Genomic DNA, 27,683 nt, shown 5'->3' on the forward strand with positions numbered 1-27,683 from the left:
AGTTCATGGGGTTGCAAAGAGACAAAAATATTGAGTTTTAAGCCAACTTTTTCACTCTCCTCTTTCACTTTCATCAAGAGGCTCTTCAGTTCCTCTTCGCTTTTTGCCATAAGGGTGGTGTCATCTGCATATCTGAGGTTATTGATATTTCTCCCAGCAATATTGATTCCAGCTTGTGCTTCCTCCAGCCTGGCATTTCGCATGATGTACTCTGCATATACATTAAATAAGCAGGGTGACAATATGCAGCCTTGACATACTTCTTTCCCGATTTGGAACCAGTCTGTTGTTCCATGTCCAGTTCTAGCTGTTGCTTCTTGACCTGCATATAGATTTCTCAGGAGGCAGGTCAGGTGGTCTGGTATTCCCATCTCTCCAAGAATTTTCCACAGTTTGTTGTGATCCACACAGTCAAAGGCTTTGGTGTAGTCAATAAAGCAGAAGTAGATGTTTTTCTGGAATTTTTTTGACGATCAATGGATGTTGGCAATGTGATCTCTGGCTTCACAAGAGTTTGACCAAAAGACCAGAGTTTCCCTTGAGGGTTGGACCTGTCTTTCCCAGGATGATTTCTGCCTGGGGGAGCATTGTTAGGGGGAGAGGGTTCAGGAGGTGTGGGCTGGACTCAAACAGTAAGCCTACAGTCCTCACCTCGCACTGCCATTGACCTTCCAGTCTCCTGTCATGCTCAGGGTTTGTTTAGGCTTATCCTTTGTGCGTGCTGAGTCGCTCAGTCATGTCTGACTCTTGGTGACCCCATGGACTGTAGCCCTCCAGGCTCCTCTGTGCATGGAATTTCCCTGGCAAGAATACTGGAGTGGGTTGCCATGCCCTTCTCCAGGGCATCTTCCTGACCCAGTGATCGAACCAATGTCTCTGGCGGCCCCTGCATTGACATGTGGATTCTTTACCACTGAGCCACCTGGGAGGCTTGCTTGCTCAGACATCCAGTCGTGTCTGACTCTTTGCGACCCCAAGGACTATAGCCTACCAGACTCCTCTATCTATGGAATTTCCCAGGCGAGAATGTTGGAGCGGTTTCCTCTTCTAGGGGATCTTCCCAACCAGGAATTGAACCCGCATCTCTTACATCTCCTGCATTGGCAGGCGGATTCTTTACCATTAGTGCCACCTGGAAAGCCCCAGGCTTATCCTGAGTGCTGGTCATTTACCTGTTGTCAACAGATGACACAAGGCTGTGAATCCTCAATGAATTAATGTAAAGTTAAATTCTGAAAGACTTAGAAACAGCCTTATGTGAACTTTTAAACAGGAAACCTGAGTTCATCAATCTTTTCTGTTAATAATGACAGATTTTACTACTATCTCAGAATATACTTTTTTTCCTGATCATCTCCTTCCTTTTTGTTTTCTTCTAATTAAAATAGATTCAGCTTCCCTATAAAAATGGGAAACAATATTGGAACACATCATAAGTAATCATTTTTAAACTGGAGACACTTGTAGGACAAAGTTTGGTTAAACCAGTTTTGTGAGTCCGGAGCATTCCTTTTACAGGTAGCAGGTAACCACTGTCTCCTTGCACAGGCTTGCTTCCAACTTCTGAGAGCTTTTCAATCCTTTCCCCTGAAAGCAAGTATCTTGTTTTTGCCTGTAATTTTAGTAAGTTTCAGGCTATCAAAAAATAACTATGAATTCCTCGGTTGCGGTTTTCATAAAATTAGAGTTTATGTAGACTCTATTTTCCTAGAAATCTCCTGTCTGATTGATTCTCTCCCCAGGGTCATCTGGGTACCCGAATGCATCATTTTTCCTGGGTCTTATGTCCCCTGGGTTGGAAGAGGAGTAGGGTTGTTTTTCTGAATTGATAGTGACTTTCTCTGAGGAATGAATCGCCTCATATCAAATTAGGACATTTTGGTCTATAGTAACTATGTACCAAAATTTTCAAGTGGCCATGCATAAAACCCCTGGTAATGGGGTAGCAAGGCAGAGTCCAATGCTGCAATGCCCAGAAGTTTAAATGCTTTCCTTGACTAGATGGAAAGAAAATGCTGGGATAACTTTCTTGGCAAGACTCAGATATAAAGAGATCACTTAAAGTAGGTACTATCAAGCATTCCCTGGGCGTTTTCCAAAGCTGCACACTCATCACCACCACGACTACCTCCAACACTTTCTCTTATATTCTTCACTGTTTTTAATGGATATGGTCAGAAAGGCTGATCTGGTGTAGGACATTAGTAGGCATCTGACTGCTTGTATCTTCATATTTATGTGTCTTTTAGCACCATTTCCAAAACATAATAGTTGTTTCAGAAGTGTGTATTGAGTGTAATGGGACACAGTTGATGGGGAACCCAGCAGTTACTGGGCTCCAGGTTGACAGCATTGTCTGCTATGGCCCATCTCTCTTAGGGACCAGAGGTTTGACCCCAGTGGGGGACACAGAGGTCACTCAAAAAAGCATAACGAGGCTCCAGCCTCAAGGGACTTGAAGGGCAGGGCCTCTAGGGAGGGGCAAGGGTAGAAGGACAGGAGACACCCCAGAAGTAACTTTGGGAGACTTTGGGGCTTGTGTTCTGCAGGCAGAGGTATAATCGAGTAAAATGTCTGTTACCACTGTTTATGTGAACTCCGTAAGCTGGTGAGGCCTGGGGAAATTGAAGTGTTGTTATTTCATCATTACTATTTATTGCCCTTTTGCTAAGTGCCAGGCATTTTGCATATATCATTTCCTTTTAGAGGAGAAAATAATGTAGCCCGGAAAAGTCTGGTGAGGTGACTACACATGAGGGACGGAGCCAGATTGCCCAAGCTGACCCTGATTGCAGCTCTACCTCTTGCTCTATGACCTCGGACAGGTGAGCTGGGGGCTTCCTCTGGATTTCGTCCACTCATTTATAAAATGGAGCTAATGGATGTGGTGACCTTGTGGTTTCATTGGGAGGAGCAAATGAGGTGACGCATGTATGGTGCTGAAACCGGGGTCTTGCGCGGGGCTAGCACTCTCTAATGATTAGTACTGTCACGTTGACCCAGCAATCCTGGGAGCCCAGTGCTGTCAGTATCTCCAATTCTAACAGGAGCACAGCGAGGGACGGCCTAAGGCCACGCAGTTAATAAGTGACGGAACTGGCTGAGCTCACACCTGACTGCAAAGCCTACATGCTCTACCAAGTAGCAAACAGCCTCCATAAGCATTCTAAGAAAAATGTCAAATCATCCAGCTAAGGCAGGAATTGGTGCTCCCTTTAAAGGTGCTATAGGTAACACTGCCGGCTCTGTGTGATGTGGGAAGACAAATGGAGACTGGACATGTCCCTGGCTCCAAGGTCAAGGAGTCATCAAGGTCATCCCTCCTCCCCCACCTGCATCTCCACCCTCCTCCCAGGAAACTTTTCCAAGGTCTAATCTGATCGTGATTCTTCAAAGGTTATGGTGAATTAATACACCACACTTGTGATTAATGTTTGAAGCAAGTAAAGAATCTGCCTGCAATACAGTAGACCCAGGTTTGATCTCTGTGTTAGGAAGATCCCCTGGAGGAGGAGGGCATGGCGACCCACTCCAGTATTCTTGCTTGGAGAATTCCATGAACAGAGGAACCTGGCGGGCTACAGTCCATGGGGTCGCAGAGAGTAAGACACGACTGAGCAACTAACACACACCCCCTGAGACGGATGACTGGAAAGCAAGCAAGCATATCCTGGTACGAGGTGTCAGAAAGAAAGGTAGCTGGTTTCAGGGTTCAGTCAGCCCCAATAGCCAGGGAATGAGGTTTCTTTGATAGTTCTCTTCTTTTTTAAATAGATTTTAATTTAATTAGTTAATTTAGTTGTTTTTAATTCTCATAGGAAGAACCCAAGCTGGAGAGGTTTGCATAGCCACAGGCACACAGCTAGGATGGCCTAACCAGGATTTTAATTCCATCCTTGTGGCTTCTACACCAGGAAAATCTATACTTGGAACAGCAAGTATCCAACTGGTCTTGGGCCAGTTCCTGTAGGAACTGAGCAGCTTAGATGAACAGTCTCTTGAGAGTCCCTTGGACTGCAAGGAGATCCAACCAGTCCATCCTAAAGATCAGTTCTGGGTGTTCATTGGAAGGACTGATGTTGAAGCTGAAATTCCAGTACTTTGACCACCTGATGCGAAGAGCTGACTCATTTGAAAAGACCCTTTTCCCATATATATATATATATATACGTTATATATATATATATAGTTATATATATAACTATATATAGTTATATATATATAGTTTCATGAATATATAAATATTCATTATATATTTATGCAAACCCCTAGAGTGTACAACACCAAGAGGGACCCCTAAAGTAGACTGCCAACTCTGGGTGACTGATGCATCCATGAAGGTTCATCAGTTGTAACCAGTGTATTACTATGTGGGGGGTGGTGGTGGATGCTGATATTGGGGGAGGTTACATACGTGTGGAGGCAGGAGGTATATGAGAAATATACCTGACTGAATTCTCTGTACCTTCCTCTCAATTTTGTTGTGAAGCTAACACGACTCTAAAAAAAAGTCTATCGGAACAACAACAACTTTGCTCTTAAACTCACCATGTCTCGTGAACTAATGAGCCCGTCAGAGGCATTCTTCAATTCTGTCACAGGGTTTTTGGTCTCTAGCACTTCTTTTCTGGTTCTTTTTAGAGTTTGCATCTCTTTGCTTAAATTGCCCATTTGTTCCTTCATGCAGTTTACTTTATCCATTGGAGCCTTTAGCATGTTCCTCATAGCCGTTTTAAATTCCCAGTCTGATCGTTGCAACAGCCCTGCCTATTGCGCTTCTCTGTCTCATCCAGCTGTGTTGTTGGCCTTTTAATATACCTATAATTTTTTTTTCTTTTTTACAAAAAGATTTATTTAGTTTTGGCCACAGTGGGTCTTCATGGCTGCATGCAGGCTTGCTCTGGTTGAGGTGCGTGGGCTTCTCATCGTGGGGGCTTCTCTTGTTGCGGAGCACAGGCCCTAGGCACCGAGGCTTCAGCAGTTGTGACACGTGGCTCAGTTGTTGCAGCGCCCAGGCTCTGGAGAGGTGTTGTGGCCCAGGGGCTTAGTTGCTCCCATGGCACGTGGGATCTTTCCGCGACCAGGGATCAAACTGGTGTCCCTGGCATTGCAAGGCAGATTCTTAACCCCTGGGCCACCCGGGAAGCCCTAGTGTTTTCTTTCCTTATGTTGCCTGGCATACAGGATCCTAGTTTCCCTGACCAGGGATTGGACCTGTGCCCCTTGCATTGGAAACTCGGAGTCCTAACCACTGTACCCCCAGAGAAATCCCACTTGTCATTTTTTTTCCTGATAGCCAGAGACGGTGTACTGGATAACTGTTATAAATAGGCAGTTTACTCACGTGGTGGTCAGACGTGTGGAGGGCGAGGAGCCTATTGTATTCCTGCGATTAGGCCTCTTGTTAGTGAGCGTGTGGGCATCACTGTGCTGCTCGAGCCCACGCCCTCCATGGGGGCCTGTCTAAGCCGAGTAGGGTGGCGTCAATGGAGTTGGGAATTTTCCTTTTCCTTGTGGAAGGCTAGAGGGGTTTGGAGTTGGGGTTTTCTTTCCCCGCCCCGGTCAGTTAGTCTCTGATAAAACCCCAGTCTATTAGGCCCTAGTTAGTTAACTCGTGAGAACAGACCTTGTTAAGAAAAACAGAATGCTCCGGTGTGTTTCCAAATAATTCCCTCTCCCCTCCCCCCATGTAAAGCTGGGGTTTTTTTCCTCCAGCATTCACTGTGAGAACCTTGTTAGAACTCCAGGTGGTAAAACTCACAACAGTGTGGGCCCCCGATGACTGGGTTCCCCCGGAGTTTTTAGCTCTGAGCGTCATCCACATGGAGCCTCAAGCCAGCTGTTGATCGCAGCTCAGGTTCCCCTCCTGCAACACCAATTCTCATGTCAGTTGAGATTCTCTGTATTTGCCTGTCAGTCTCTCCAGTGTGGGGGCACCTTGCTGCTCTTAAGGATCTAAGAAGAGTTGTTGATTTCTCAGTTATTCAATTTGTCACTTTTTGATAGGATGGCGGAGCAATTTCCAAGCTTCTTACATGCCAGATTGGAAACTGGCAGTCCTCAGGAGCGTACATTTTTAAAAGTCGATCAGATAAACAGCTGGGACTCTCAAAATGAGTGCACGACCTGCAGGCCAGAACATTGTGCAGCCCAGCATTTGCCAAACACATTTGACCATAAAGCCCCTTTCTTCATGTCCCATTTATCAACATGCCCTGGAACCTGCTTGGAGGAGCAGCAAGCTCAGCTGCAGTCCTCGCTGGAGAAATAGCAAGTCATTTCTCGAGGTTGTGGCTCAGTGCCCAGACCCCAGGGAGGCCCTCGATTGGTCATCCCATGAAACCAGGAAACACAGTCCCCTTCGCAGCGAAAGGCAGAGCAGTGGGAGTGTGTGCCCCCGATGCCTGCTGGGCTCAAGTCCTGGCTCTGCTGAGGGTCCCTGGGCAGCTTAGCTTCTCTGTGCTTTAGTTTTCCCATCTGTAGGATGGAAGTGACGATGATAGTAGTTGGCTTATTGGGCTGCTCTGAGGCCCACGTGAATGAAAACACGCTCAAAACTTAGAAAGTGCTTGGCACCCAGGATATGTGCAGCTGGGTCTTTCCAAGCTCCTTCCATCAGTGTATCCTGCAGACTTTCACATTCACCTGTTTCAACCAATGGGGACACTAAATAGCCTCTTTAAAAATGTCTAGGAAATGTGGGATAAAACCCATGCCTTGGTTTTAACCATTATGTGATACTACTTCTACACTGAAAGTTGTTTCTAAAAGTAGCTCAGTCAGTAAAGAATCTGCCTGCAATGCAGGAGCTGCTGCTGCTGCTACTGCTGCTAAGTCGCTTCAGTCGTGTCCAACTCTGTGCGACCTCATTGACGGCAGCCCACCAGGCTCCCCCGTCCCTGGGATTCTCCAGGCAAGAACACTGCAGTGGGTTGCCATTTCCTTCTCCAGCGCATGAAAGGGAAAGTGAAAGTGAAGTCGCTCAGTCGTGTCTGATTCGTAGCGACCCCATGGACTGCAGTCCACCAGGCTCCTCCGTCCATGGGATTTTCCAGGCAAGAGGACTGGAGTGGGATGCCATTGCCTTCTCCAGCAATGCAGGTGGCCCAGGTTCAATTCCTGGGTTGGGAAGATCATCTGGAGGAGGACATAGCAACCCGCTCCAGTATTCTTGCCTGGAGAATCACCATGGACAGAGGAGCCTGGAGGGCTACAGTCCATGGGGTCGAAAGAGTCAGACACAACTTAGTGACTAAACCACCACCCACCACTGCCTCTACACTAGCTGTTCTCTACATTTTGATCTGTACAAGTAGGAAGATGGAGAAGGACCACCGTCAGCCCTCTCTTTGGTACAAGGAAGTAGTCTCCAACATTGCCAAACTTGTACCTCCTCTTTTTTTTAATATTAAAAAAATGGGACGGGCCACAGCCTCTCCAGATGTAGTCAGATGTAGTCATTTTGCTTTAACCATCAACTGAGACAACAGTAATAATCAAAAGCTGTTATGAATGTTAGGATGCTTTTTAAAAAATGTTTTGAATAGATAATTGTATGTACATGCAGTGATTCTTCAAATGAATTTATATTTGATTCCCTGCTGCAAAATTATATTTTGATTTCCCTGTGAGGAAATAGACCAAGAAAACCTTGGAACTGGGTAAATACATTGTTCATCTTTGTTAAAATATTAGAAAATATAGATGCAGTGAAACACACCATGGCACCTCTTTATACCCATGGTAAATCAGAATATCTATTCTCTGACCTTCTCAGTAACCCTGAACTCCCTCCCCAGGTTCTGCAGGGTCCACTCTCCTGTAGTCAAAGCACAATCAGTGGAGAAAAGGGTCCTTTTACTAAAGATCGTCCTGTTAGTGAGAAATGCTTATCCTCCAGTTCCTAGATTCTTAGAAAGGGAGGATGCTCTGTCTCCTGCCAGTTCCGGATGTGTAAGGGAGCACTTCGCATCTGTTGACCCATCCCTCATTTGGACGATGGGAATTTCTCAGGTTAAGAACAGTTCTCAGCCATTGGGCTGCACCTGAATGCAAGGGATTTGGGGTAAATTGGCCTCAAAAGTGGACCAAGAAGAGGGGTGAGAGAGGGAAGGATTGGGAGTTTAGGAGTGGCAGGTGCACACTATATGTATATTGGGTGGATAAATAACAAGGTCCGCTGTGTAATAGCACAGGGAACTATATTCAATAATCCTGTGGAAAGCCAGAATGGAAAGGAATATGAAAAAGAATGTATATATACATGTAAAAAAGGAATAGAATCAGACTATTAAAAAACAAGAACGGTGGCCTGAAACCACATTGCACATTGCTGCCTGCCTTGGGCTTCCTGGATAAGGAGGAGAAGCAGGGCTCCTCGCTGGCTAACCTGGGGTTATCTGTCTGGGACCACGTTCTCCTCTTTGCGGAGGCAGCCTGAGACCCATCCTTTCCTCCCCTGCTCCCTCTGGTGCTCTCCAGTCATCCAGCGACCGTGTTTGTGACTGGACTCTTCCAGGCAGTGAGGTAAGGGTGCTCAGAGTCAGTGTTACACCCACTCTTGCCACACGCGGGTGTTCGTTCTAGGTGTTGGGGGGCAGCCTGGGTGGCCGCAGGTTTCAGCTGAGCTCTCGAGTTTGGTCTTCCCCAGAGTTGTCGGTCCTTCATTCCTAGAGTGGGTCCTTGGGTCCCTGTAGTCTAATCAGGGTTAGAACCCAGGGCAGATTGGAATCAAGATCGTCTAGCCTCAGCCCTCACGATGCCTTGGAAGAATCATCAGAAAGGCAGTGCAGAATCCACACCATCCCACCTTAAAGACAGCTTGTAGTTTTGGTACTGATTATTCCAAGTTTCACAGGCACACGAGAGACAAGTCAGAAGGCAGCTACTCTGCGGTCTCCTGAGATAGCTCAGCTGCAGGGTCCAGAGGCTCCAGCCCAGCGGGTGGGAAGGAAGACCCCAAAGGAGCAGGAAGAGCCACAGGGAATAAGACCCGAGGTGCAGCAGGTGAGGCCCCAGAGGGATCACACAAAGTTCTGCTTTCGCTGGCTCTCCTTTACCCCTTCAGCCCGCTGCCCTTCTTCCACTCTGCACAGCTGGCCAGAAAAGTCACCTGGGGACAGGAACTACAAATGGTGTGTAAATATAGACCCGTGTTTAAATATCACTTATGCTTAAAGGCACCAGGCCAGAATTCTCTTCCACGAATTAGTAAGACTAAACTCTGCCCCTTCAAATATCCAATGTACTTAATAAGAAAAAAAAATCACTATTAATGTAACAAAAAGATTTTAATTAAAATATCTCAGGAGCGCCAAGTCTTTAAAATATTTCCCAGGACCCTGGGAAAATTGTTACCGTACAGTGAATTAGGGACCCTGGCTTTCTCTTACAACCAAATGTCATGATGATGGCCTAGTAATACCCACTGAGGATATAAATAGTGTGAGCTGGGCCACACTATTCCCCCTGGCTGTTGTTTTCCCATCAGGATTGTCTTTGGACAAGTTCGAATTGGAAAGAATGGCTGTTGGGCGTCCCACTCCAGGGGCCAGGCTGCAAGAGGCAGACAGAAGGCAGTTTTAAAAGGAGACACCTGTAGGAGATTGAATCACTTGATTTTCAAAGTAAACCAAAGTTATAGAGCCTTGGCTATGGATTTTTTGCCTGGTTACTCGTTTCCCTCTGCCAACTCCTTGCGCCAACTTATTGATGCTTTTTGGATGATAGTTCTTTCTTTTCCTGCATATCACTCAGAATTACTCAGCAAGGAACAGACAGAAAATAGACGATTACGTGAGAGTCTGCACACTGGTTGGGGGCTGCCAAATCCCTTTTCCCTGCTTGGCAGTGGGAACCTGGTGGCAAGGCCCACCCCGCAGCTGAGAAACTGGAGAGACTGAACAGCTGAAAAGAGAAACATCCAGGAGCTGACAGCTGGGCGACCTGCATCTCATCATTCACTCATTCATTCATTCATTCAACCACCTAACAGACACTTATCAAGTGCCTGCCACATGCACACAGTCTTTAGGTGCTGTAGCTACAGCAGTAAGTAATTAGACACAGATGAGGGGCTTAGCAGTAAAGACAGACAGTAAATAAAATAACCAAATTATATGACATGTTAGGTGATAAATGCTATAGAAAAAAAGCCAAAGAAGTGGGATAGAGAATGCCAAGTGAAATTTTAAACAGGGTGATGGGGAGGACTTGCTGAGAAGGTGACATTTAAAAGGCTCTGTGGTGAAGCCTACCAGTTGACAAGGCCAATTCCTGCAACAAATCTGCCAATCTGGTTCTGGCCTCATACTTAAGTGTTTACACACAGCTCGGTCACAAATGTTCAGTGCAGAACATTGGAAGGTCTTCCAGTGTCAGCAGAAACAGAATATAGGAACTCGTAGAAAATGCTGGAATTGGAAGACCGCTTTTTAAAAGGCCCTAACTATAATTAATATTCTATGTGTGAGAAAAGACTGCATCCAGAGAACAAGAATAAGAAAAACAGTTAAAAAGGAAATAGCTGAGAACAAGGAAAAAATCTTTTATGAAATAAGGAAAAAAAAAATCACAGTTGGAAAAAAAATTCAGTGAAAGTATTTTTAGAACTCTCAATAAACTCAGCAAGTACTGGGCATTTACAAAGCAAAAATAATTCTAGAAGGAAAAAAAAGGAACACTCAGGCAATGTTGAAGAGCTATTGAAAGTTAAAAACATTATCAGAAATGAAAAATTTGATAGGGAAATGAGATAAAAATGAGTAAGTCCTTCAAAACAAAAAGTAGAAAATATAGCGAAAATTAGAGGACAAGTCTAGGAAAGCCAGTATCTGATTGCTAGGAGTTCCAGAAAGGACACAAATAAAATGGAGGGAAGGAAAGTATCCATAAAATAGCCCAATAATAGTTCCAAAGGCCCTTCAAACCTCCAAGTAGCCCCTAAAATGTATGAAAAGAGACCATCCCAAGACACATCACCGTGATATTTCAAAGGGAAGGTTTTGCAAGTTTCCAGAATGTAAAACAAGGAAACCAAACAGGTTAACCACAAAAGATCAAGAATCAGGTTGGCTTCAGACTTCTTAACAGCAGCACTGAAAGCAAAAGACCACACACCGCGTCTTTAGACTTCCAGAAGAAGACGACTTCCAACCAGAAGCTCCATCCAGGTGAACTATTAGTGAAAGTGTTAGCTGCTGTTGTGTCCTACTCTGTGACCCCATGGACTGTAGCCCACAAGACTCCTCTGTCCATGGAATTCTCCAGGCAGGAACACTGGAGTGAGTTGCCTTTTCCTTCTCCAGCGGATCTTCCCGATCCAGGGATTGAACCCGGGTCATACTGGAGCTTCCCTGGTGGTTCAGATGGTAAAGCATCTGCCTGTAATGTGGGAGACCCAGGTTCGATCCCTGGGTCAGGAAGATCCCCTGGAGAAGGAAATGGCAACTCACTCCAGTGTTCCTGCCTGGAGAATCCCATGGACAGAGGAACCTGGTGGGCTACAGTCCATGGGGTCACAAAAGAGTCGGACACGACTGAGCGACTTCACTTTCCTTTTTTTCCTTCTACATTGTAGGCTGATTGTTTATCATCTGAGCCACCAGGGAATATCAATCAAATAAAAGCACTTTCAGACAAGCAAGGTTTCAAAAAGTTTACTTGCCATCCTCTCTTTCTTAAGACCAAAGAAGGATATATGATCCTCCAAAATGAAAAAGACTATTGATAGCTTACAGTGAACGATGTCAGATTTGTGATTTCCGAAGAGGCTTTAGCTTCGGGACCAGGGACCAGGCTTGATCACTCAAGAGCTTTTGCATAGCAGAATTTTATTAGAGTGAAAAAGTGACGAGAAAGTTTCTGACATAGACATCAGAAGGGGCATGGAGAGTGCCCCCCCCGCTAGTCTTAAAAAGGGAGTTACATACTTTTTCAGTTGGTTATTACAGTAAATCAAAAGAATGTCTTAAGGTTGTAAAGGTCATACCAGACCCACTCCCATAATATATATTTTAAGATGACAGGATTAGTCAGAAGGTTCTCAAGAAGGAGAAACATGTCCTCAAGCAGGATACATTGTTGTCATTTAATCATTGGAACAGAGTTTAAGAGAAAACATCCTTGAGCAAGATGGGTTGTTTTGTTGTGCAATCATCAGCTCTGGGCTTAAAGAAAAAAGGTTTGTCCTTTCCTCCTCCTTGAGAATTACAGACCCCTATCTCCTCCTCGAGAGCCCCAGACCCCTTTCTCTTCCATGGGGACCCCGGACTTATCAAACTACCTAGGAATTGTCTCTCTCACTATGAAAAAGAGAAAGATACAATTCAGTAATTTCCCTTCATATTCATTCTCACCTTCTTCCATTTTTTTTTTAGCATTTATTTATTCAGAACAACTGTTTTATTGAAGTTTAGTTGATTTACAGCATTGTGTTAGTTTCAAGTGTACGGCAAAGTGATTCATTTATATACATACATATATAGATTTTTTCAGATTCTTTTCCGTTCTAAGTTATTATAAGATATTGCATACAGTTTCTTCTGCTATACAGTAGTTCCTTGTTGTTTATGTATTTTATGCATAGTAGAGTGTATCTGTTAATCTTAAACTCCTAATTTTGTTTGAGCGTAGACCTCCCTGAGTTTTACCTGGGCAAGGGGCTTCCCAGCAGGAACATCATTGCCTCGCGTCATCCACAGCTAAGCGGGGCCAGAGACTAAGTTCTGGGTAATGGGATGTGAGAAGTGCTGGGTGCATCCTGGGTTGATCATGACTTCACAGAGCAAGGCCACCTGGCTGCCTCTGAACTGTTAGAGAAAATAAGCTTCTGTGAGAATGTGATATCTTTGTTACAGCAGTTTAGCTGCAACAGATATCTGTGGGGTACAGGAAACAGGAGATCCAGCTCTGCATGGAGAGCAGTGGAATCCCAGGATGACAGTGAAGGGAGATCCCAGGAGGAGAGCTGTGTTCGGACTTGGATGGCAACCAGTCTGGACTGGAGCACCGAAAGTCCCCACGTTGAGAGCTTCTGCTGTTGTCTTTTTTTTTTTTTTTAACTTGAGGACAGAGTCCTTAAATGAGCCTGAGTACATCCTTATCTGAAATTAGCTTGCCTTGTGCTGACATTTCTGTTCTCCAGGCCACACCCTTGGCTGGTGGAGGGAGTGTGGGCTTGCCACACAGGTGTAGACGTAGTGTGCTTGGGCCCACTCCTGAAAGCTGGTGGTGGGCCATGGATGCAGAACTGCCCGTTTCCATGACAGATTTCTGGGGGATGCCCGGTACCTATACATACTCCCCAACCACGGGGTGCCTGGGGTTTCCAAGGACTCATTCGGGACCACCCCTGTGGCAAGCTCCCAGGAAACAGAAGCCAGTCTATGGCTCAGAGCCTCTGTTCAGCTTATCTTCCCTGGGGCCCTTCATCTGATACCCCTTTCCTTACCCAGCAAGGTTGGTGTTTGTTAACTGCTTTTCAACACTTACGTGTGCTGCTGAGGGATATCCTGCAGAGTACAACCGTAACGCATCGGAATTGCTCTCAGAGAAGCAGCAGTGAGCAGTAGCTTGAAGTGAGATCTCAGTTCCGTGCCCAGGAATGGAACCTGGGTAACCTAGATGAAAACCAGGGATCCTACCTGCTAGTCCACCAGGGGCTAGGGGCTAGAAGCAGAATTCCCTTGCCCCTTGCCCGCATTTCTCAAGGAGGCAAAAACTGTAAGAACAGGTCCAGGGTTTATTATTAGAGTCACAGTACAGCAAGTGGGAGAGCACGCAGAGAAACAGCTTGTTTAGACAGAAGAAAGACAAAGACACACACCTGGATAGAAAGGGTGAGTGTTTTCCCAGCGAGGAGAAGCACAGTCAGGAGGCAGCAGGTAAATCATTCATATGGGACAGTTCTTCTGGGTCTTTGTTTACTTTTGGCCAGTTGCCTGGTTTCTTTTTCCATGCCTGACCTGCTCTAGAACCCTGCTCCACATGTGTGTGCAGCTTTTTTCCAAGATGGATCCCAGCCCGGAGGCCTATGGGAGGCCTTGGCATCACCTCTTCTGGGGTGGTGCCCCCTCATTTTTGACCCCCAAAGGTCCTTTCTGTGCATGAGCATTGTCTGCCTTGCCCCAAGGATGGGGAAAATATGACCTCTTGATCTTTTACTCAAACAGAGTTTAGCCCCTCTCTGTTCCTGCCATCACTGTTACCTTTAAGCATCCTCAGGAGCCAAAGCTTGCCTATTTACTCTGTTTCTTTTGTTATTTCTATCTCAAAGTACAAACAGGAGGCTGGGTGTAAATATCTAACCTGGAGCCCACCTGTCTCCTGTCTCAAGAGATGCAAATAGGAGGCTAGTTATAAGTGTCCAGCCTGAAGCCCATCTTTTTCTCACCCCCCAGAAGTGTCAGCAGGAGGCCAGTTGTAAATGCCTAGTCTGGGCCCATCTGTCTCCTGCTTAGAATGACTACAACAAAAATGAACTAGAGGGAACTTCCCTGATGGTCCAGTGGTTGAGAATCTGCCTTGCAATGCAGGAGACGCATGTTCAATCCCTGGTCAGGGAGCTAAGAGGCCACATGCCATGGAGCTACTGAGATGGAGCACCATAACTAGAGACCCCTAGTTGTGGATGAAGAAGATAAACCATAAAGAAGATGCCTCGTGCTGCAACTAAGACCCAGGGCAGCCAAATAAGTAAATAAAATTTGAAAAAAGAACTAGAGATCATCTCAGTGAAGGGAGGAAGGGGCTACTTTGGGAAGGGGCATATGGGTCTCGTAATTTATCAGTACCTTGGAAGCACGCTGTGATATAGGTGCTCTATTTCTTAACAGAGGAGGCAGACACATAGGTGTTCATTTAAAAAGCGCTTCCCAGGTGGTGAGCGGTGAAGAATCCGCCTGCCAATGCAGAAGACACAGGAGACTGTGTCTGATTGAGTTTGATCCCTGGCTCAGGAAGATCCCCTGGAGGAGGAAATGGCAACCCACTCCAGTATTCTTGCCTGGAAAATCCCATGGACAGAGGAGCCTGGTGGGTGACAATCTGTGAGGTCACAAAGAGTCAGATATTACTGCTCACACACACATTCATTGTATATATTCTTATATATCTAATACATTTTATAATATTTCTAAATAGCTTAAATACCTATGAAAATGAAAAATGTGTGTGCAGGACTGGGGTTTGGGAGGGGTGGGGAAGTGTTTTAGTGTTGTTTGACATTTTAAACCACATAGGTATGTTGCTTTGATAAAATAGACGCTCTGCGCTTGAGCCTGGGCATATGAAAATGTTTACATGGAGGCTCTTGCCTTTGAGTATTTCTGAATCTGGTGGGAGACCAATAGAGATGATTAACTACAATGTAGCCTGATGAGAGTTGCAACATATGCAGGGCCCTTTAGGATTGCAGAAGAGGGAGCAGTGACTTGTTTTTTTAGTCAAGAGGCAGTGAGGTGAGAGGGTAAGTCTAGAAGGGAGAGTCTGTAAATCGAGCCTTGAAGGCAGGGTTTGAAAGATGAACAAAGAAGGGTATCTCGGGAGGGACATGATGAGCAGGGGTACAGAGATGGGAAAGGAAGAGCAGGCAAGTGGTCGGGACGTGACTGGGGACTAAGTTTGCACACTGCTCTTTGCACACTGCACAGCCTCGGGGGTGCGTTCATAGTGTTGTGTGACCTGTGGGTCATCCACAGCCATCTGGTTGAAGGGAGGGGTTAGGGTCCCTAAGGGAAGGGAGAGGAAGCCCAGGGTGCAAGAGTATTAGGAGAGAAATGGGAAAATGGAATGTGGTGTGAAAAAGACTATTGAATCCTAAACATTATTCAATAGGCTCGTGTTAACATATTCAAATTATGAAATTTACAAAATCACACCAACAGTGTATACTCAGTGAAGGACAATAGCATGTGCCTTTATTTATAATGGCAGGGGGGACGGATGTGAAAAAAAAGCCTGAAATTGGTTTATTTTGCATCGATGACACTCCTTAAAGTCTTGAGAACGAAGAATTGGGCAAAAGTCACTGTGTGATCCATGGGTACTTTAATAGAGAAGAAATTAACCATTCATACTTGAGTCTACAGAAGGAAATTAACTTAATCTTACAATTCTAGAATCCTTCACAATAAGGAATTCTTAAGTTCTCATAGAATGAGGGGGAGAAAAGGGAGAGAAAATCATCTAGAATGGTGTTTCCGAACTTGGCTATTTTCACAGACGTATTTTTTGGCGTAGGGGGATACAGGTTTTCTACGTAACATTTAAATGTTTGTTTTCCTTCTGTGTGTCATCTAAACAATACACACTTGTTCGGGATTCCCTGGACACCATCTGACCTAACAGTGTTGCCCTATGATCACCACATCTACATTTAGACCTCTGATCCCTGTAGCACAAAGTGAAGACCATCCGTGCTTAACTTTTCACATGGTATCTCTCGGATTGAGACACAGAACAGACAGAACTGTTGAACATTTCCTGTGAGATCTGTGAGTTGTTAGGGTTCAGGGCAGTGGTTCACAGCAGTGACTCTCAAAGCAGGCAGGGGTAGGGTGGGGTGGAGATGGTGGCCTGGGAAGACACCTTTTGAAAAAGCACATTCAGAATGCCTGTTGATTTCATAATAGAAATTCTAGGAAGTCAAACTCAACAAAATAATTTTCAGGCAGTAGCAGAAAACCAACTCTAGCTTCGTGCTTGGGGGCCTGAGATACACTTGGTTGAGAAATACAGGCGTTAGAGGTAGAGGCATCCCAGCTCGAGGAGAATACTTGGTAAGACCATGTGCCAAAGAGAAAGACCATCTTTTGGGTGACAGAATCCTAAGCATATCTTGTCATGACCCCTGGGAACCCAAAGGGCCAATCCACAAGAAACCCGAGACATCCATCAGACTGCTCAGACCTGTTATTTTGGGCAAGTTGGTCCATTTTTAATACTGAGTCAAAAGAAGCTGTTGACTTCCCTCCCCTTTTATTGAGGTTAACATGTTTCAGAATTTTAAGTAAACAGTTGCTGTAACTGGGTACAGTCGCCCCAGGTCCATCCATCCTCCAGGAACTGCTGTCATTATCTGCAATGCCATCCAGTCCCCAAGGGGGATATCAGCCTGGGTCTGCTCTGCTAGGAAAAAAAACAAAGAATTGGATCTTCTTAGAAAGAGCAATTCCCCTCATTTCTCTTTCATTATCACAACACTGACTCTTGCCATTTAAACACAATCGGTTACAGATGGTCTTGAAATGCAAGTTGCCAGTGGAATAGTGAGAGCATAATATGCTGAAGGACAATGCAGATAAAGAGATCTGGAGAATATGGGGGACTCTAATACCCACCCCAGCCTAGAGGTCGATGGGGGTGATGGTATTTCCCACCTTCCCAGGAAGGGCACAAGTTTTCTTGCATTCTGAATCTAAGCCTGAATTGTTAAAAACTGTATCGAATAGGAAGCATTTGGCACCACAAGGGGTGAGGCCAGAAAGCTAACCCAGAGAGACACAGTCTGTTTACTTGCTAGGATAAAGTTGTAGAACTGTGATTCAAGATTTGTAAAACTGACTGTTTGCTTTGAAAGGGATTCAGTTGTGCTTTTCAGACCTTGTGTTTTCACTTCTGTGGCTGTCCTGAGTAATCCCTGCAAACTCTGTGTACTCATTGCTCAGGGATTAATTATTAAGTAGTGGGCAATAAATACCCTTCAAAGAACATTTCAATTTGAACACCCTAAGTTTCTCCTTTGGCTTAAAACAAGCAAACAGTCTTTCCACGGATGAGTCAGTGGAATTGGGCTGGTTCGAAGCTGGTCTGCTCCAACAAGAGCTGTTGGGAGGAGGACCCATCAGATCCCAAAGGTATCTGATTCCTTTCTGAAGAATCCATCACCCTGTGGTTTTCCATTCAGTCAAAGGTCTCCTTCAGGTTACAACTTAAAACTTTGGTTGGTCATTTGGGAAGCCAATTGGATTGAATTGGTTTGCAGGGTGAACACAGGTACAGCAAAAATGACCTTGGTTTCGCATTGCGTTTAGGAGATCTCAGGCTGCTTCCATGGCCTGTGAGCCTGGCCCCTGCCCACATTTGCTGCTATTAATACCTTCCCTTCTCACTGCCCTTCACTCAGTCTGCTCTTGCTTGCTTTTGGTTCCTTGAATATTCCATACTTGTGATCGCCTCAGGACCTTTCTACTTTCTATTTCTTCTGCCTGAAAAGCTCTTCTGCTTCATCATTATATGGTTGTCTCCTTCTTGTCAATCAGGTCTTGGCTCAGCCAGCCCCTCTGAGAAAGGCTTTTCCTTAACACGTTAGCTCAGTTTGCTCCCTACCCCTCTGCCATGTTCTATCAGATTATTCACTTGTTTCAGGCATTATTTAACTTACTTGTTTTTGATCCATCTCCCTCTCTAGCATATAAGTTCCATGTTATCTTTTTGTTCATCTCTGTATTTCCGATGTCTCGTACAGTGTCTGGCCTATAGTAAGCGCTAAATAAATATTTGTTAAACGAAGGTTGAGTGAAAAGCTTTCCTCCCATTGATGCACTTAATCCGTTTGTAAAAGGGAAACTCGTACATGACATCACAGTTCCCCAAATCACTCCTTCCCTATCTCGGGTGCCTTCCTAGATTGTAATAAAACATGGCAGTCGAGTTCCACCATCTGTCAGTGTTCCTGGCACAGTCCCACCTGTCACTCACCTGTAATTATTGCAGAGCTCCAATTTGCTTCAGCCGTATCAACAGCTCCCCTCTCTCGTGCATACTTACTAGATCAGTGCACCCACCTATGCACTCTTGACCGATGAAGACCCGAGGTACCTGAGAGGCAAACAAACCGGGACATTTAGGGAACTTCATTATTAGGTTAGACGCTTTTATCATTCTCTGAATATCCCCCACAGTCCGAAGCTTTTCAGATCACTTTACAACCTCCTCATGTATATTCTTTCAAGTCAGAACTTTATGAGAAGCATAACATAATTCACTCAAGAATGCTTTTCAACCAAGATGCTTTTCAAATGGAATGTTCTGTGTGTGTGTGAGATTGTCTAACTTGTCAAAATGATTTAAAAAAATTTCACTCTGCAGGAACACCTTTCCAGGAGAGGGTTTTGGTTGGCTGCAGCCAGACCACCCTGATTGAATTCTGGTTTCTCTGCAGCTGGGACCACACGCGAGCCCTTAAACTGAACCATAGCAACCAGAAAGGAGTTTGTTTAAGTGCAGCTGGACCAAGTATTTCCATCAGTTCTGTCCCTGACTTTTAGACTCACAGTTTATGAGAGTTGTTATCTTTCTTTTGTGAGCCCTGCCCTCAGCTAGGGAAGAGATGATGGTGTTGGAATCGCCTTCTTTAATGCATGGCCCATTATAAGATGTTGAAGTGCCACAGCTCTGGGAGCAAAGACATGCATCTGCTTTGGTTTCACAGCTGGCATGAGTGGGTCACCCAGGGCCACTCAGACTGACACAGTCACTCTTCCCGCTGAGGGCATTCATCTCGAGTCAAGCTCAGGCTCCCTCCCTGATGATAGGTAAGGCACATTCCAGGATTCCAGAGGGCTCTTGGAGGAGGAAGTCCTTTCACTGTGGCTCAGACAAGTTCCAGGCCAAGGGTGTTGCAGAAAGGCTGACTGGCAGTGAAGAAACAAGCCCAGTACAGGCTCCCTGAGGGGTCAGGAGCAAACAGGTCCTCTCCCAATACACTAGGAACATAGTAGAAGGGGCAGGAGAGGTTAAGAATATTTTCACAGCTTTTGCTTTTCCTCTGAAGGCACAGTTACTCAGATGCATTTCTTTATTGGGGTATAGTTGACGTCCAATATAAGTTTCAGGTGTACAATATGTTGATTCACAATTTTTATAGATTATATTGCACTTATAGTTACTATATAATATTGGCTATACTCTCTATATTGTAGAATATATCCGTGTAGCTTACTTTGTACATAATAGTTTCAACCTCTTAATCTCCTACCCATGTATTCCCTCTCCTTCTCCCTCCTCACTAGTAACCACTAGTTTGTTCTCTGTATCTGGGAGTTTGTTTCTTTTTCGTTATATTCACTAGTTTGTGGTGTTTTTATAAGATTCCACATACAAGTGATATCATGCAGTACTTGTCTTTCTCTGACTTGTTTCACTCAACATAATGCCCTCTGAGTCCATCCACATTGTTGCAAATGGCAAACTTTCATTCTTTGTTATGACTGAGTAGTATTCCACTGTGTATACATACACCGTCTTCTTTATCCATTCATCTGTTCATGGACACACTTAGGTGACTTCTGTATCTTGGAAATTATAAATAATGCTGCTATGAACATTGAGGTGCATGTTCAGATGAATTTTTTTTTTTTTTTAAAGGAAGAGAGTTGAGGAAAAGGGCTGAAGTATTTCAGAGAAGTCCTTACCATATTTCTGTTAAGAAGGGGATCTGGGAGGAAGTAGGCTTTACAAATTAAGGCCCCCAATTGAAAGAATCCTGCAGTACATTGCCTTGGCCACTTCCTGTGTCCTGAGTGGAAGGAGCATACAGGATGGTGTTCCAGTGAGAAAGCCTGGAGGTGCCCTCCTCAGTCACACACGGGGCCGCCCCCCACCACCCACACACATGCCTGTGTGGGAGCTTTGCACGTGGAAGTGCCATCAAGGCCACATTTTTTTTTTTAAACCAGCTGAAAGAATTTGCAGAAAGATGAGCTCAGAAACCTAAAGTTTCCCCCCTGGATCCTGGCTTATTTTAGAGAAAATAAAGAGCCTCTCAGATTGTTGGGGGTCTTTTGGCTTCTGTCTCCCCAGGAACAGTTGGCTGTGGTCAGTTGCAATGGTAAAGAATCCTAATGGAATTCTAATATAATTATAACACAGGGCTCCTTCTGTGGAAAGCATTGCCTAAAGGAGTAAAAGTCATCTGAGCTTCAAATAAGGAAGCTTTCATTCTTTTTTTTAAGGTTTTTTTTTTTTTTTTTTTAATGTGAACCATCTTTAAAGTCTTTTTTGAATTTGTTACAATATTGCTTCTGTTTTATGTTTTGGTTTTTTGGAGAGGAAGCAGGAAGCATGTGGGATCTAGGCAGCTGAGATCTTAGCTCCTCTACCAGGCATCGAACCCATACTCCCTGCATTGAAAGGCAAAGTCCCAACCATTGGACTGCCAGGGAAGCCCCATGGAAGGGATGTGTTCATTCGTGAACTTCTATTATTTTCAAAAAGAACTGAGTGATTGTCACTCCTCCTGCTGCTTGCCCCATCTCCACCTTAGACCAGGGGCTCTTGGTTACGTTAGTTTGAGAGAAGCCCCTGAGGAGGAAGGAGGCCTCCCCTTCGACAGTTCTCAGACCTGAACCACGCATCAGAACCACGGTGGGCTTGTTAAAACATAGATTTCTTACTCCTCCCCACCCCACATTTATGATACAGGAGATCTGGGCAGGGGCTCAAGAATGTGCATTCTAACAAGTTCCCAGGTGACTCTCAAGAAGCATATTTGCAAACCACGGGTTGGTGCTAAGAGCAGTTCCTTCCTCCCAGGGTAACTAATTGAGGCTTTAGAAACCCACAGCTCTATGGCAGCCCCCAGACCCCCAAAGGCAGGCCCGGAAACACGATCAGATCAGATCATCCAGGCTGTCCCCAGGGTGGAGTTCTGTGCATGCCATCTGGCACATAAGCTGCTTGGAAGAGCTGAGAGCTGGAGGGCTCCATTGCCCTTACACCCCCTCCTCTGGTCTAGGCAATGGTTAAGACCACTGTAAAGCCCATCAAAGGTCCAACAAAGGTCCGTCTAGTCAAGGCTATGGTTTTTCCAGTGGTCATGTATGGATGTGAGATTTGGGCTATAAAGAAAGCTGAGCGCCAAAGAATTGATGCTTTTGAACTGTGGTATTGGAGAAGACTCCAACATTGGAAGGACTAATGTTGAAGCTGAAAGTCCAATACTTTGGCCACCTGATATGAAGAGCTGACTCATTTGAAAAGATCCTGATGCTGGGAAAGATTGAGGGCAGGAGGAGTAGGGGACGACAGAAGATGAGATGGTTGCCATGGTCCAAGGGACTCATGTCAAACTCAATGGACATGAGTTTGAGTAAACTCCGGGAGTTGGTGATGGACAGGGAAGCCTGGCGTGCTGCGGTTCATGGGGTCACATAGAGTCAGACATGACGGAGCGACTGAACTGAACTGAAAGGCCGTCAGTTATCAGCTCCCTCAGAGGAAGCTGAACTTGCAGGCTCCACCAGACGTTGTGGGAGGCTGTGGTGACAAAACAGGAAGCTGTTGATGCAGCTGAGAAGGAAGATAAGGCTGGTGCTCTGTGCCCTCCCCTCCCAGCCCACCCCCTTCTTTGGAGGAACTTGAGTCTGTTAACATTAAAGAAGTAGGGAGCTGCCACCAGAAAAGCGAGCCCGGGAGTTCTGCAGCCCTCCTTCTCCAGGAGGAGGCCTTTTTCCAGCCCCAGCTTCAGCTGGAGTGGTATCTTCTGTTCTCTGTACTAAGTCACTTCAGTCGTGTCCGACTCTGCCACCCCGTGGACTGTAGCCCGCCAGGCTCCTCTGTCCATGGGATTCTCCAGGCAAGAATACTGGAGTGGGTTGCCATTTCCTTCTCTAGGGGACCTTCCTGACCCAGGGCTTGAACCTGCGTCTCTTATGTCTCCCGCATTGGCAGGCAGGTTCTTGACCACCAGTGCCACCTGTGTTGCTCAGAGGCTGCTCCTCAGCTGATGGCCAGCCCTCTGCAGCACCTCCTTGGCTGCTCCCTGGTGTGGTTCCTTCCTCATCAGAACTGCTGCTCTAACCTCCAGAGGTCCTCAGCTTCGGTCCTCATCCTGGCCTTCCTGCAGACTCTTTTCCCACAGCCACTGGAGTGACCCTTTCAAAATCGTGTCAGGCAGGATTACTTCTCTGCTCCAAACCCCTCAGCTGCGTATCATCTCCTGTCACATGCCTGGTCCGTGTGTCGTGTGATAGCTTGAAAGGCCCTGCCTACCTATTCCTCATGATCTCAGACCACACCGGCTCATAACTCACAATGCTTCACCCACACAGGCCTTCTTGCCAGGCAGGCTTCTACCCCAGGACCTTAGCACTTGCTGTTCCCACTGCCTGGAATGTCCTACGCCTACACTGCCTTGCTCCCTCAGTCCCTTTAGAGATCTGCAAAACTGGTGAGACCCTGCCGGCTCCATGTAAAACTGTCCCTTGCTGCCTACTGCCTACCTCCCTTTCCTACCTGGCTTCTCCATACCACATATCACTTACACTTTCCAACATACTACTTTATTTATGGCATTTACTAGAATGTAAGTTCCACAAAGGCAGGAATTTTTGTTTGCTCTGTTCAGGGCAGTATTTCCAATGTTCAGAAAAGTGCCTAGTACAGTGGGTGCTTAAAAATGTTTGTTGTATTTCGCAAAATTATCCTTCAAAAGCAAAGGAGAAAAAGACTTCTGCACACAAACAAAAATGAAGCAAATTTGTTGCCCAAAGTTCTGCCTCGTGAGGAATGTTCAAAGGCATCCTTCAGAGAGGAGGAGAATGACAGAGGTTAGGAAACTTGGATTTACCTAAAGAAAGAACTTTCGGGAAGAGTAAGTGAAAGCACTGATCTAGGAGCTGTGGCTATAGTGAAACCAAAACCAGTGTCTCCAGTTTGGTGGCCTATGTTTCTGCATCAGTCAAGTCCACTGGGCTGCCGCTGTTTGCACAGCACCTCAGGCATAGCAAGATAGCGACAGCTCTCAAGGTTTCCAGTCTCTTTGAATAGAAAGCCTTCACCGTTAGGGATGATGAAGTTATATGTCTTTAAAAGACGTGTTCTCCCCTTGGAGGAATGCATTCAGGACTTGAGAACCTTTGAAAAGTATCTTGAAAAATTCAAAAGCAAACTTTGAAAGATCACTAGAAAAAAGAGCGTTAGCTTTACAATGAATGGGGTGGGGGGGCGTTGAGCGGGGACGTTGTTGAATGGTTGTGTGGAGAGGTTTGTTTTTCCTGCTAGAGGATAGGTACTACTGGTTGAAAGATGTGGCTCCAAGACCTCCCTAAGACCAAGGGTCCTCAGCTCCCAGTTGGGGTCCCTGGAAGCAGTAGGGTTTTGCCTCCCTCTGCACCAGAATACTGATTTCTGATTGGAGCAGTGGGGAGAAATGGTCTCCCAGGCTTCCCCTTGAGAACTCAGGAAAAAACACCATCAAATCCAAACTAAACCTCAAGTAGGACACGTGTGTCTGCAAACACTGTATCCCAGAATGTGCATCCTGAACGGGAGTTGGTGGGACATGACTTGCCCCCACGCTCCCACCCCAGCACCTGCTGATCTGGTGTCCTGGCTGGCGGGCCATTGCACAGGAAGCCCAGGGTGCTAAGGAAGAGGAAGTCCTTTCACACAGAGGAGAGAGGGCGTTAGGGGCCCCCGCTGTCTACTCAAAGCAAAAGGGACCGTCGAGGTCACCTCTTCCGGCCTGGTGTTGCAGCCAAGGGGTGCCCTGAGGGTCACAGGTGGGGTCACTTGCCAGGATCACACAGCCAGCCACTGTGAGAGCCCGTCCGGAACTCTGTCTCTGACCTAACTCGACACGCCTGGAAATATCCCGTCATTTAGGTCAAGGAGCCAAAACGAGGCATTAGTTTTTGTGTTTTTTTTTTTTTTTTCCAGTGGGAGGAACGAGATAAGATACGGAAGAAGGGGCAGATTTAAGGTTAAAGAGAGCCCAGAGGAAAAGACTGAAGGAGAGCAAATGCCACTGGGCCCTGTGAACCCGGAGGAAAGAGCGCTCTGGGTTCTTGTTCAACAGCAGACACGGAGGGCTCACCCGTGGCCCCTCCACCCCTCCTTCCACCGCCCAGCCCTGCAAGCTCAGGCTGTCAGTGCTGAAAACAAAGACTGCAGAGAGCTCCTCGGTGGCGGCGATTCCGGGACACAGTGCCGGCCGGCCTGCCCGCCCTGACGCCCAGCACAGGTCAGCTGCGCTGCCTCCTCCCGTGGGGCGAGGTCCGCTGCCCATTCAAGGAAGCAGCTCTTGTCTCGGGCACCCTCCCCCACACCCGCTCAGAGCGAGGGAGCCCTAGCGGTGTCCCCGAGGAAGGCACAGGCCACCCTAGTCACAGACAAAGGCATCCGGGAGCCTTTTCCCCCCCAGCCTTTGAGCACGAGACCCCAGGCTCACCGTTCTGGCTCCGGTGAGCTGCTGCAAGTAATCCTGAATCTCACTGGTGTCACCGTTGGCTGTGATATCGACAAATTCCAAAAGCCCTTGTTTGAAGGGCAGTTGGCTGAGAAGCTCCTGAGTCTTTCTGCAGTAGGGGCAGGTGGGCTTGATGAACACGACCACCTTCCCAGGCTGGATCTTGCTGTCGACGAACGCTTGAGCCATGCTGCCGCCCTCCGGGGAGGACACCTCCAATGCAGGTAGAGCTCGGGAGTAAAAACCGCGGCCGACCAGCTGGCTCTCATTTAAAGGAACCTCCCTGGAGGAGGAGTTTGCCCCCGCGGCGTGCTCGATTTTTAAAGGGCCAGCCCTGAAAGTCGTTTTAGTCTGGAGCGAGGCACTGGCTAGAGCTTCGGAGCATCAACAGCTACATCCCGCGATGTCATTGTCCCCAGCCCTTTTAGGGGCTCCCACTCTGGAGAAGAAAACAGAGCCAGCTCACTCTCTGGAGAAGCTTGAAGGATGCAGACCAGCTCCAGGGGTGGGGCCCGAGCAGGCAGGCAGGCAGGCACCTCTTAGAGTCAGTTCTTATTGTCACCAAGGGTTTCCCTTGTGGCTCAGATGGTAAAGAATCTGCTTGCAATGCGAGAGACCTGGGTTTGATCCCTGGGTTGGGAAGATCCCCTGGAGAAGGGAAAGGCTACCCACTCTAGTATTCTGGCCTGGAGAATTCCATGGACTGTACACTCCACGGGGTCACAAAGAGTCAGACAGGACTGAGCCGCTTTCACTTCTCTTATTGTCTCTCAGAGACACGGTTTCTAAAAACACAGACAAACAGAATCATTCAAGAAGCAGAACACGCTGAAATCTATCTAGAAGTGAAATTCAGATTGTGACCGTCTTGCCTGCCCTGTTTGTTCTCACTGTTTAATGGAATTGCTCCCCCACCTTCAAACATCTGGAGATTGCACAGAAGAATCTGGCCCTGTGGCCTCTCCCTGAGAAGTCAGGTCACCTTCATGAGAGGCAGCAGCTGGGGCTGAGGCATGGTTGTCCTTTGGAGGGGGCAGAAGCTGGCTCCCGGCTGGCTCACGCCTTCCAGATACCCGCTCTTCATCCATAAGCTTTTGAGTTTGTGACCCTCGAATAGCAGTTTAGCATGGAAGTGAATTCTAGCACAAACCTAATTTCAAACTGCAGATCCAGTGGGGGTCTTTTTCTCTATTTGATCTCTTTGTTGTCACTGTTTGTGAGTCTGAGTGGTGTTCAGTTCAGTCGCTCAGTCGTGTCCGACTCTTTGCAACCCCATGGATTGCAGCACGCCAGGCCTCCCTGTCCATCACCAGCTCCCGAAGTTTACTTGAACTATGTCCATTGAGTCAGTGATGCCATCCAACCATCTCATCCTCTGTCGTCCCCTTCTCCTCCTGCCTTCAATCTTTCCCAGTGAGTTAGCTGTTTGCATCAGGTGGCCAAAGGATTGGAGTTTCAGCTTCGACATCAGTCCTTCCATTGAATATTCAGGACTGATTTCCTTTAGGATGGACTGGTTGGATCTCCTTACTGTCCAAGGGAGTCTCAAGAGTCTTCTCCAACACCACAGTTCAAAAGCATCAGTTCTTCAGTACTCAGTTTTCTTTACAGTCCAACTCTCACATCCATACATGACCACTGGAAAAACCATAGCTTTGACTAGATGGACCTTTGTTGGCAAAGTAATGTCTCTGCTTTTTAATATGCTCTCTAGGTTGGTTATAGCTTTTCTTCCAAGGAGCAAGCATCTTTTCATTTCATGGCTGCCGTCACCACCATCTGCAGTGATTTTGGAGCCCCCCAGAAATGCAGTCTTTTATTGTTTCCATCGTTTCCCCATCAATTTGCCATGAAGTGATGGGGCCAGGTGCCAGCTGTTGTCACCGTTTGCGAGTCTGAGTGGTGTAATAACTCACTTATTTCACATTCACCTGAGTGTTATGACACCCTGTAGGACCTGCTGCTCTGTCCTGTGGGGCCCACGCTCCCAAGTGGGGTGAGCGATGCCCTTTGTTCTAGGGCCAGTTCTGCCCCCTCTGTGTGTGGTAAGTTAAATAAACAAAACAGGGACAACCACCTCCTCTAAAAGTGGACTCTTCTTTTCCCCCAGGAAGCCGGAGCCGTACACTCAGTGATTGTCATGTCAGAGTCCCAAGCATAGTGTGACTGAGAGAAGGAAGGAAAACTGGCTCCTGGAAGCAGCTCTCATTATTCCTGAAATTAAGCAGCCAAACAGGAACCCAGACTCTGAGTCACAGAGAGGGACTCTAAGTGACGTCTCTGTCACCGGAAAGAATGTGCTACAGGCACGAGGGCTGAGGCGCCTGGTTCTTGTCAGGCTTGGGAGTTCCCAGCCCACAGCTTCGTTCTCTCTGGAATAAGCTCCCGGCAGAGTCCTTGTCGTCTGTCTCCATCTCCTTCTTTTCAGTTGGACTCCTGCGGCCAGGCCCCTCGCTGAAGCCCAGGGTCTTCTCAGGGCTCGCCCACCCAAGGG

At 46.5% G+C, this 27,683-nt stretch overlaps 1 protein-coding gene and 1 long non-coding RNA gene across 3 annotated transcripts; one reads left to right on the forward strand and one right to left on the reverse strand.

The window, feature by feature from the left end:
* Positions 1-2,706: 2,706 nt before the first annotated feature.
* LOC145509613 (uncharacterized) lies at positions 2,707-27,265 on the forward strand. Its single transcript, XR_014056238.1, has 2 exons — positions 2,707-2,825; positions 24,661-27,265. It is a non-coding gene; the product is annotated as an uncharacterized LOC145509613 (long non-coding RNA).
* GLRX (glutaredoxin) lies at positions 15,891-25,435 on the reverse strand. Of its 2 annotated transcripts, none has more exons than XM_081498782.1 (3): positions 25,172-25,435; positions 18,700-18,819; positions 15,891-17,124 (listed from the first exon to the last, which is right to left on the reverse strand). In XM_081498782.1, exons 1-2 carry the CDS (start codon positions 25,376-25,378, stop codon positions 18,706-18,708), a joined length of 321 nt encoding a protein of 106 aa, XP_081354908.1. In that variant the 5' UTR covers positions 25,379-25,435; the 3' UTR covers positions 15,891-17,124; positions 18,700-18,705. The 2 variants fall into 2 exon arrangements, with proteins under 2 accessions (XP_081354908.1, XP_081354909.1); XM_081498783.1 differs by having other exon boundaries at positions 15,891-17,127.
* Positions 27,266-27,683: the final 418 nt, after the last annotated feature.

The sequence above is a fragment of the Giraffa tippelskirchi genome, chromosome 6, assembly GCF_054371585.1.
Source record: "Giraffa tippelskirchi isolate mGirTip1 chromosome 6, T2T-mGirTip1v1.2.pri, whole genome shotgun sequence".
NCBI classification, from domain to species: domain Eukaryota; kingdom Metazoa; phylum Chordata; class Mammalia; order Artiodactyla; family Giraffidae; genus Giraffa; species Giraffa tippelskirchi.